Raw genomic sequence first — 12,072 nt, forward strand, 5'->3', positions numbered from 1 at the left:
GAGAGATGGCTCAGTGGTTAAGATCACTGACTGCCCAGGAGTGGTATAGTAGGATCTTTCAGAAGTGAGGTGCCCAGTTTTCTGAGGAACCGCCAGACTGATTTCCAGAGTGGTTGTACCAATTTGCAACCCCACCAGCAGTGGAGGAGTGTTCCTCTTTCTCCACATCCTCGCCAACACCTGCTGTCTCCTGAATTTTTAATCTTAGCCATTCTGACTGGTGTGAGGTGAAATCTCAGGGTTGTTTTGGTTTGCATTTCCCTAATGACTAATGAAGTTGAGCATTTTTTAAGATGCTTCTCAGCCATCCGAAGTTCTTCAGGTGAAAATTCTTTGTTTAACTCTGTACCCCATTTTTAATAGGGTTATTTTGTTTTCTGGGGTCTAATTTCTTGAGTTCTTTGTATATATTGGATATTAGCCCTCTATCTGATGTAGGGTTGGTGAAGATCTTTTCCCAATTTGTTGGTTGCCGATTTGTCCTTTTGATGGTGTCCTTTGTCTTACAGAAACTTTGTAATTTTATGAGGTCCCATTTGTCAATTCTTGATCTTAGAGCATACACTATTGGTGATCTGTTCAAAAACTTTCCCCCTGTACCGATATCCTCAAGGGTCTGGAAGATCCTGCTATACCACTCCTGAGCATATACCCAGAGGATTCCCCAGCATGTAATAAGGATACATGCTCCACTATGTTCATAGCGGCCCTATTTATAATAGCCAGAAGCTGGAAAGAACCCAGGTATCCCTCAACAGAAGAATGGATGCAAAAAATGTGGTATATATACACAATGGAGTACTATTCAGCCATTAGAAACAATGAATTCATGAAATTCTTAGGCAAATGGATGGAGCTGGAGAACATCATACTAAGTGAAGTAACCCAGTCTCAAAAGATCAATCATGGTATGCACTCACTAATAAGTGGATATTAACCTAGAAAACTGGAATACCCAAAACATAATCCACACATCAAATGAGGTACAAGAAGAACGGAGGAGTGGCCCCTTGTTCTGGAAAGACTCAGTGTAGCAGTATAGGGCAAAACCAGAACAGAGAAGTGGGAAGGGGTGGGTGGGAGAACAGGGGAAGGGAAGGGAGCTTATGGGACTTTCGGGGAGTGGGGGTCCAGAACATGGGAAATCATTTGAAATGTAAATAAAAAATATATCGAATTAAAAAAAAGAGCACCGACTTCTCTTCTAGAGGTCCTGAGTTCAGTTCCCACTCACAACCATGTGTAATGGGATCTGATGCCCTCTTCTGATGTATCTGAAGAGAGAAATGGTGTACTCATATACATAAAATAAATAAATACATATTTAAAAAATAGTTTGATATAAAATATATAAGACATGTCAATAGCCCTATGTATTGTATCCTGATTCACAGTATACATCAGAGAAAAGTAATTTGAAGTATAAGTATTATTAATTTTTTATCTTATCAATCCCATGGGTATTTTAATTAAGGCACCAAAAGCTTCATTGTGAGGTTAGGAGGAATTATATACTTTACGAGTGGAAATGCTAAAAGCTAAGACATTGGTATTAACTGATTTGTTACTAAATTATTTGAGAACTAGGCTTCCAGTGCTGTGGAACCCTACAATAATTTACAGTTATTGAGTCTATTTGACATTGAACTTGAAATGCTAGTTCACCAAAGAACAGGTGAACTTGGGACTTATGGGGTTTGAATGGTAGTGCATGCCCGTTATCCCTGCTAGTAACAGTTTGAGACAGGAGGATTGTAAGTTTGAAGCCAGTATGGCATACACAAAGTTTTGACCCTGTCTCAAAACTCCCAAATGATAACAAGAACAATAATGCTAGCAATAGAGTGGAGTGATTACAGATGTGGAGAAATGTGGCTAAGTGGGGATGTGTTAACAGCTGGTTTCAATGGCTTGTGTAGTTTCACATACAGATCTCACACTTAGGATTTCTATGAGTTAATTCTTATTCTTAAGCCTTCACAATGATGGAATCAAAAAGCTCAGGTTTGTATCTCAAAGGAGCCCACATCTGGCTGCCTTACCTGGCCCCAGTCTCCTGTCACCCAGCGGGGAGGAGGGCAGCGGCCCAGACTGCAGCGGATTCGAGCAGGAGGCTTGCTCTCCTCGGGACATTGTGCAGCTGGGAATGTTTTAGAAAGGTCACTGCTCTTGCACAGAACAATCCGATGCTTGAATCCTGAACCACATTTTGGAGTACACTGGAAATAAAAACAAATATTAACTAACAACAATTTAAATACAGGAAAAGTGTGAAGAAAGTCTTGAAGTAAATGTGCATCTGTATAAAATAGACACTTAGGGAAACGTTCTCAGTTATGAAGCTCCTTCAACAGTCAGCGTAAAGGGAAGTACTTTTATCTTTTCCCTAAGGCCTTTAAGAGCTAAAATCAATGTTTGCTTTTCTTGGCTAACATTTTCTTCTTTTATTAGGGATAGGCTTATTCTTCTATTCTTTCCTATTCTTGGCCTCCTTCAGCTGTGATAAGGTTCTGCTAAGTTCTGGAATGTGGAAGCTTACTGGGTGTAGTCTTTGAAAGGGAACTTTTATATTATTAGTGGATCACAAGAACGTGTCTTTGTAGAGCAAGTTGGCAATGGAGTAGATCAACTATTTTCACAGTATCAAGAATATATATGCCTGCAAGAAAGCGTTATTGAACAAATACTTCTGGTCTTTCTCATGTCCATAAGTCACAAGCATTAAGAACTGAGTGTCAGTTCTTCAAACCAAGAAAAGGACACTTCTTCCTATGTCTCAAACCCTCTCCTTTACCTGCCTCTAAATGCAGTGGCTGACTGAAGTTCTACAGTTTACTGAACCCTTTTTCCAAACCTCTTCTCCTCTCAGTCAATGAGGGTCTTATACATATGTGCAAGATGCTATTTGAACATTTCATTCAGACATATTTCCTGATCTTCTATAGCAGTGGTTCTCAACTGGCAAACTTCTATCTCTAAGCAAGTTTACAATTCTTAGCAGTAGCAAAATTACAGTTATGAAGCATCAACAAAGATAACTGATGGTTGGAAGTCACCACAGCATGAGGAGCTGTATTAAAGGATCACAGCACTAGGAAGGTTGAGAACCACTGGTCTAGAGGAATTACATGAACTTGAGGGGTGGGGCATGAGAGAAAATGAGGATCTCCATTCAAAACACCTGTCTTCTTATTTAGGAGACAGGCATGGGAACATAGGCTAATGCCTATGATGAGAGTGGGCATAGAAATTAAATTCTTATATGTTTTCTCATAATTAGCTTTTGACTGGTTTTATTAGGCATAGTCTTTGAGCCTGGCATATTGGCAGAGAGAAAATAGAAAGGGAGAAAAATATTGTGTGTTTTTTTTTTTCAGATAAAAATGTCAAGCATTCTATACAGTCCTTTTATCACAATGAATCCAGTAATGGAAACTATTTTCTCCAACTTAGAGAAAGATTCATCAAGATGTATTTTTAAAGACAACAACACACAATTCTTCTAAGATCCCTTCAGTGGAGGCAAAGGTAAGAGGAGTTAAAATCAAAGACAAGCATCTTGAAGTATTACTCATTTTCACAGCCAAATCAACACCCACATACCCTCACTACGGCCACACTCTTCCCATATAAACCACCAGCTTTCCTTCATCCAACTCTTTTCAGATAGGATTTGTCTCCATTTCCATCACCATGAATTACATTTTAGGCAAATATAATTTCCCACATGATATTTTACTACTACTCCCTAATAGTTCAGCTTTCTGCTTTTACTTCCAACAATACATTTTATGAACTTTAGAGGAAAAGCATCTCATGAGGGTTCCAGAGGATTAAAGGGAACTACTGTACATTTCTGCACATTGTTAGTCCACTTGATCTTAGTTAAATGCTGAGAAGTGTTCACACATTCTTGTTCAGTGAGTACACTGGGTCTGAGCCCTACAGAGCTAGCCACAAACACTCCATGTCTATAATCAGACTGTCAACTCTGGCCTTTACATACTGTATTACTTAGGTGTAATATTAAAATTAAATTTAAAAAATCACTTCTGAGGCAATACTAAAGGCAGGGCTATCATTTAGAATTGGTTCATTTAGAGTGTAACCATCCAGCAAATCCTTCTGCTCAGACAGTCAGAGGAGGGAGCAGAAAGAGCAGGAGAGCTTCCACAGGGTATGGCCAAAGAAAATAGGCTGCAGTTTTCAAAAGATTGGATTAAAAAGATATCGAACCTAGCTGGTTCTTCTCTAGAGCCAGATTCTCCCATAGTGAGAGATGCTGTTTATCTAAGGCAGAGAGTGCTGGCTTCTGGTGCTGTTTATCCTCCCTTATATTAACCCCTCTAGGGAAGAGCTAGGCTTCTTGGTAAAGTAAGGAAAGGGAAAACCACCTTTGCAAAAATAAACAGGCATGACTGACAACAGCCATTTCCTCCCTCTTGACAAAAAAAAAAAAAAATGGCAATAAAGATGGTGTTCAACTAGACAGTAATGCCAGCACTTCCTAAATGCTGCTCCGCACCTAATAGTTTTCCTAGGTCATCTGGAGAGAAACAATCCCAGCTATGACTGCTCCATCTCAGGTGCTGCTCCCAGCATGTGCACTCTGCTTCCTAGCACCCCTTCCCTCTAGGCTTTTGATTCTGCTCTCCTAGACAGATGTCAGAAATGTGATTACGTGTCCTCAGCACGCACATGCACTGCAGGCAGCTTCCAGGGATGACTCTAAGCTTCTTAAGCCGTGAGAGCATCACTTCAGAGACCAGCAAAGTAGAATACAAATTACAAAAGAAGCGTAAGTTTAATCTGTGTGAATTAAATCCAGAAGAACAGCTTATAGTTACTGAAGAGCCTCCATCTTGCCGCCATTTAAAGGTCCCCTCCTTCAAGGTGACTGGTCATCTCAGTTGAGAACAAACAGGATGGCCTTACTGCTTGCCAGAAGCGTCTTGGTTTTGTTTTCAAGGATGATTGGTGTTCTTTTTCCTCTTTTCTATCTTTTGCCTTTTTTTATTTGAGGAAGGAACTCACTCTGTAGTCCACGTAGACCTACCCGGAACTTACGTATTTGAAGCTCAGGCTGTCTTTAAACTCACAGCAATCCTTTTGTTTCTAACTGCAGGAATCACTGGCATGTGCATTACAATATTTTGTGTTTCTGTTCAGCTTTTTTTTTTTTTTTTAAAGAAGCTTCCCTTTTCTCTTTAAATTCTCCTGTCCTTCAATCTCCAATTATAACCAGCTAAAAAGGCTTGTGACTCTATTTCAGGTTCCTCTTGAGAAAGGAAAGTACAGCAGAAGTAAGGTGAGGAAAGCCTTTTATAACTACTACAAACTTAGCAAGCAGAAATGTCATTTCCCCAGGGTAGCAATGAATACTATGTCTCCTTTGAAGATCTAAAGCCAAGTAGAACTGTCTGGAGACACTGTCATAGATAAACCCCAGTGTTGTGGGTTTGGTCTAATGCTGCTTGTATTATGTTAATTTGGATCTGCAAAATTGCTTGAGAATCTGCATGTCTGAATTTAAGACACTGAAGGAACTCTGCCCCTACTTGGTTTTGATTGGTAAATAAAGTTGCTGGCAGCTAATGGCTGAGCAGGGAGACAGAGGCTGGACTTTTTTAGAATTCCTGGGCAAGAGACTGAGGAGGAAAGGATAAGCCATGTAGGGAGACAGAGAACCAAGGTTCCATGCTTGAGAGGTGTGGGACAGAGAACATAGTTGCCTTGCAGAAGTCAGGGGAATGCGGCTTGAGAGGACTGCATGGCTGGGCCTAGCACAGCGAAGATGGAACACAGATTTTAAGTAATAACTCGGAAATATCAGAGGGATGTTGTATTGGCCACGTGGAGGTCAGGAAGTAGCCCAGCCATTATGTTTTAGGCATATCAAAATATAAAGTGTGTCTGTGTGTGTGTGTGTGTGTGTGTATGTGTGTTTCTTTTATTTGTGAACCCAGAACATTGGGGTAGGTATTGAGGAGCCCACTGTTGCTGGGCTAAATTTGAGTTGTTTTAATTGGGTCCAGCTATACTCCAGAGTGTCTGAAGGTAACCTATGGTTCATTATACTACTTAATGCACTCTCTTGAGGGGCGATTGCAAATGTGACGGATAAAGGTATATCCAGAACTACATGTAGCAGAACATTAGAAGCAAGGAAGCCCACACCACGCAAGTAACACCAAAGCCCATGAATGTGACAAAAGTCCCACCTTTGATAGAGCATTGCCCTTGAGTTTCTAAATCTTTCTCTGCTTGGGCCTACTTCTTTTGGAAGTATGGAATCCTTCTTAACAAATTCTCTAGCTTTACATTTTACTGTTTACATGTCTCTGTCGAATTCCTTGTCTGGGTATACAAAGCCCTGGAACCCTTCTGGAGGTGATTACAAACCTCATCAGTGGGCATCTCCCTGACCATCTCAACTATGAGATTCTATATAGTTATATATTCATGCATCACAGTTCCCTGTTATCAAATGCATTATGATGTGCTCTAGTTTCATGAGCCTATAAGAACCTTTCATTTTCTCCATATTGCCTATGCCTAGAAGCATTCAATTATACTTATGGACTTGACATCCTAAAATGGTTGGAACCAATTATATTGTCTCCCATTATAATTTTTAACAAAGCAAATTTGTCATCATTATTGGTCATCACCCATACATTTTTCTACTGGGCATGGATATTCACAACTATACAGAATGGCTATTGCTATCAATGCACTTCATCTTCAGATGAATTTAGGCATTTATGCACTTCCTCTGGGGAAATGGAAATATGTTTTCTTCTCTACAACCACAGACAAGATCATACCAATGTCTATATGCTTGACTGAAACTAGGACTCTAAGTAATCACTCCTGCTCAGGATGTGATTACAAAGGTTGTGATATAGCCAGGAAGCTTGAGAGAATACCCACTATCCTCCCAGAGATTCTATGAATAACCACAACTGCTCAGAATTTCACACCCATGGTCCATATTTTTTTAATGGGAGGAAGTTAAGGTCTTTTGATGTAGCCTTGGGTTGACGGCTTCAAACCCATAGAGGTTTGTCTGCTTGTCTCCCAGTTGTTGGGATTAAAAGTGTGTGACTGCCACTCCCAACTATGCAGGGATTATCTTTGACAAGGCCATTCAAGGAGAAAGGAACAGTTACATACAGAGGTCCCTAAAGAAACATCTTTCAAGTTTTTGTTTGCTTCTGACAAACTCAAGAGGACTACTGAAATTCCCAAAGCAAGGAGCACAATGTTTCTAGCAGGATATAATAGAATAGAACTTAATATGCATTCTGTTTCATCGACTTGAAAGAATACTCTTAAGGTATCCATTTTCCTTAATACTAGTCAATAGTACAGAAGGACCCAGCTCTTCCATTAACAGTGTGAGGAGAGTATAGAGGTGGTTCTCAACCTGTGGGTCATAAGGGACACCTTCCCAGGGGGTTGCCTAACACCATTGGAAAACACAGATATTTTCATTATGATTCATAATAATAGCAAATTACAATCATTAAGTAGCAATGAAAGTAATTTTATGGTTGGGGGGTCATCACAACATGAGGAATTAAAGAGTCACGGCATTAGGAAGGTTGAGAACCACTGGAAATAGTGTGTGTTTGCATGCTTGTGTGATTCGTGCATACTGATGGGTCAAGAATTAACTGCTTAATACCTTGTTTTACACAAGATCTTTTTGGGGGGTACCTTTGATTTATATCATTTTGTTAACAAGTATGCCCCCCTTTCATTTTAGTCAGATTACATATAATAATAATATAAATAAAGACATAAAAATTAATTTGACTTTTTTGTATGCTAAATCCCTCAGTTCACTTTCTCTTCTCTGGATACAAAATAGAAGCAATTAAAATTATAGATGAAGAGTCGGTAAAATAGCTCAGTGATCCAAGGTGTTTACCATCAAGACTGACTACTTGAATTCAATCCCTAAGACCCACATAGTTGTTGTTTGAACTCTATGTCTATACCATGGCATGAGCAAGCCTTCATGTATATATACATATATATATGTATATATACACATACAAATAAGAAATGTAATTTAAAGATGTCTACTCAAGTAAAATAACTCAGTTGGTAAAGGGACTTGCCACCAAGCTTGATGACATGAGTTTAATCCCCACATTGTAGGAGAGAACCAGCTCCTGTAAGTTGACTTTTACATATGCACTGTAGCAAGTACTCCTTCTCTACCACTCAAACAAGTGTAAAAACAAGTAAAATAGTATAAATAAATCACAAGTTAAATCTGATTTGTAAAGAACTCATACCTAAAAATTATATAATAAGCTATTATATTACTTGGAAAAATTAAACATAAATGAAACACTAGAAAAGGCCTCTCTTAATCCCCAGTATGTTTCTGGGTAAGAAAAGTTCCCGATTCTCCTTTTGAATTTCAGTTTTAAATACATGTCACTGACACTGAATTTGTGAGACGCCAAAAAGAACAGTTCCTAAGGGTACTCACCACAATGCTATTTCAAATTCACTTTACATGGGTTTCTTAATTAAATTAATGATGAGTTTCTCATTGAGTTCTTTGCTTCAAAGGCTTCTTACTTCTGGACAAGCAATAATAAAATATAACATGGTCAAACTGACTATTGGATAGTTCTTACTTGTTCAGCCTAAGATCCATACTCAGGTATGCTTAAATATTAAACGTTTCGGTATTGATAACTAAGACATCTCAAAACATGAAGCCGCAGATTTCCTTACTTCGGACCAGTCCAAAGCTACCCACTGAGGTGGACATGACTGGTTGTTGCAGGACTCTTTCTCCACAGGCCGGTGTGTTAAACAGTCGCTGTAGTCCAGTGTTTCCTCCTCAGATGGTCCAACTTTCCTGATGCAGAGCACGGACCTTGTGCGTATCCCACCATCACAAGTCTTGCTGCACTCCAACCAGTCTCCAATGAACCATCTAAAGCAATACATGGAGCAATACGGAGAAGAGTTTTCAGTGCCCTGTGAGGCTGTTAGCTGAGTGCACTTCATGACAAGCTAACAGCTCAGTTGATGTGACGATACAAATGCAAGAGCCATTAGGCAAGTCACTGTTCGCTGTCACTCAGTCGCCATCCAAAGTGCAATGGGTAGGCTTTGAAGCAAGCAGAAACTAAGTTCAAATAAAACCCAATGTGCTTTCAAAAACATTTTGCTTTCTTTCTCTAACATTAATTTCTGAAGATAAAAATTACTTTATAAGATTTCCACAAGGATTAAATAATATATTTAAAAGTTCTAGAACATGCTGGTAAATATTTAGTCACTAACTGGTTATCTATGGGAGGGACAGAATTATGAGTTGAGCTATTTGCCCTTTTCTTTTTATAAAGCATTAAGTATTTCACTAAGGCCAATTTCAAGCTGCCAGTTTGACATTCTGAATGTGAATAAAGACCACTTGCTAATGCAGGGCCTAGGGAACAATCGCTAGGTATTTTAATGTAATTGCATGAAACAGTAAAGACTTAATTATAATGACATTGTAGCCACTTCTCACAGTGGGATCACATCCTAAACTCCAAAGAATCTGGGGATTTGTTTTCCAATTTCTAGAAATAAAGTCTCATGAATTTAGTAGGACTTGATTGTCCCTATAGGGGCAGAGAAAGGCCAGGTATCTGTTTCCATAATATTCTTTTGCAAAAGTGGAGCCCTAAGCCAGTTCTATGAAGGCAGAAAAGAAAAACAAGAGTTTCTTGTTTCCATAGTTAATGTAGGAAGAAGCTAAAATGTCTTAGGCTTGTCCTATACTTCACTCCTTTTCTGTTGTTTAATAACATCAATGAACTCTCACATGCACATAATTTCCAAAAGGGGTTTTGGTATTACTTCTGCAGTATCATCCTCTGGTGAGAACCATGACCCAGTTCAGGCCAATAAGAAATTCTTCTTACAGAATTTTTACATCTCAGCGGAAGCAAAAGTAGTCTTTTTCCTTCCTATCACAGAGGTTTATGAGGACACATCTAGAGCTGCTCATGGCCACACCCCTCAAAAAAGGCCTGCTTGATGCCTCTGCCTGTGATTCTAGTACATCTACCCTTACATTTTCCTAAGCTTTGTGAAATAACCCTTATGTACTAAAGTTAGTTCAAGTTGAAATTTTATTATTTGCACCAGAATCTTGACCAACATATATATCATTATATCCCTAATAAGCATTTCAAGGTAGTCTGCTTTATTCTTTAGGGAAACAAACAAACAAACAAAAACAAAAAACGACTAAACACTAAGATCCTATGTTAGAAAAATAGTTCTCCAAAGTCATACAAAGAGCAACAATAGAACAAAGACTTGATTCCCCATCAACTGTTATTTTCAGTGAATCTCATTTTTAACATTGTAGAAACCAATATATATCACAGGATATTTTCTTCGATCTATGAATATGATTTATATGATATAAATCTATGCAGCTGCCATGCTTATGTTCTTGGGTATGAAATTGCCCAGAGAGAGGGATGTGAAGAGCTGAGGAACTGACCCTCACTACTTTCCTGATCAAAAGTCCACCGTGCAGGAAAGGCAATCAGAGGACAGGAAAGGGACATCAGAGTGCCAGCTTCCTAATGTAAGACTACATTTAGCCCATCAAGTCAAATGGCTTTCATTCAAGATTATTTGTTTTATTACTTCTTTATAGAGAAAATGGCATTTATAAATATCATAATCAACTTGAAAACTTAAAATATATTTCCCAACTCAAGGAATTTTGTACCTAAATTTTTAAAATTATAATTTAATATTGAGTTTAAAAATTGATAGTGTCTTTTTTAAAGATTTATTAATTTATTTTGTGTATAAGAGTACACTGTAGTTGTCTTCAGACACACCAGAAGAGAGCATCCCATCACATTGCAGATGGCTGTGAGCCACTATGTGGTTGCTGGGAATTGAACTCAGGCCCTTTGGAAGAGCAGTCAGTGCTCTTAACCACTGAGCCATCTCACCAGCACTAGTGCCATATTTTTTTGATAAGACATTTTCTAAAGGAGATTTAAAGAGTTTTCCTTATCCCTTTCTTTTTCCCCACAAATGAACATGATCCCAAGTTGTTAGTACCATATTTGGTAAGGAGGAAAATGTGTACTGAGAATAATCACTTACATGCCAGCTATAGTGAAACTCTGATTCAATTTGCAACAGTGATTTCTTCACCAAGATTAGGGGATAAAACAAAAATGTATAACTCAGCCACAAAAAGTTCAGTCATACTACTTCCAGCCATGATCTCACTAGGTCTCATAATGTAAGAGGTATGGAGACCTCCACATTTACACCCTGGTGCTCACAGGGATTTGGGTGGCACTGCTATTTTTTAGAGCATAGGCCCAGGACACCCCTGTAGTTTTAGTATTTATAAATTTTATTATTCTTCGGCAGTATTTTGTGGTCAATAGTATTTCCTCAGATTTTTAGTCTGAATTTATCACTCTTCTCATCAACTTAGAATACATGGCAGTAAATTATTAACTAGTTAAACTGCCCATTTTCTTCCCTACTGTAATCCCAAGTTTCACATTCAGCTCCCGTTTAAACGTATCATACTTCATATTCTCCCTTCCCATGTCACTCTGAAAGCTTATTCAGAGCCTACTGATGGAAATAAATGTTGCGATCTTACTACTGCATGCGTCTCAGTCTCCCTGTCCTGTCTAGTTTAGAATTACTGCTCCCTTCGTTTCCCTCCTTACATGTCTGACGCACTGATGACCTCTTTGTTTTCTATATTCTCATCTTTAGATTCTGTAATAAAATATTCCAGGAATATCAGCTGTTGGATTGTTAGCCTGAGACATCTTAGAGCTGGTTCTTTCTCAGCTAGGTCTAGTTGTTTTTGTTTGCTTGCTTTGAGACAGGATCTATGTAGCCAGGCTGGCCTTGAGCGTACTGAGATCTATACACTTTTTCCTCCCAAGTGTTGGAATTAAAGTGTGTGCTACTATATCTGACTTCTTCTCAACATCTAGTAATCAAAATGTCTACTATCCATTAGAGCTAAAATCAGTAGTATTCGTGTGG

General features: G+C 38.7%; 1 protein-coding gene across 1 annotated transcript in view; it reads right to left on the bottom strand.

Moving 5' to 3' along the window:
- Nucleotides 1–12,072, bottom strand: part of Adamts6 (ADAM metallopeptidase with thrombospondin type 1 motif 6) — a 257,704-nt gene that overhangs the window by 12,068 nt on the left and 233,564 nt on the right. The window contains exons 22-23 of the mRNA XM_052159904.1: nucleotides 8,761–8,965; nucleotides 2,043–2,219 (exon numbers count right to left, since the gene is read on the bottom strand). Of these exons, the coding sequence (XP_052015864.1) occupies nucleotides 2,043–2,219; nucleotides 8,761–8,965 (382 nt within the window). The remainder of the gene's footprint in view (nucleotides 1–2,042; nucleotides 2,220–8,760; nucleotides 8,966–12,072) is intronic.

Source organism: Apodemus sylvaticus, chromosome 16, assembly GCF_947179515.1.
Source record: "Apodemus sylvaticus chromosome 16, mApoSyl1.1, whole genome shotgun sequence".
Lineage (NCBI taxonomy): Eukaryota > Metazoa > Chordata > Mammalia > Rodentia > Muridae > Apodemus > Apodemus sylvaticus.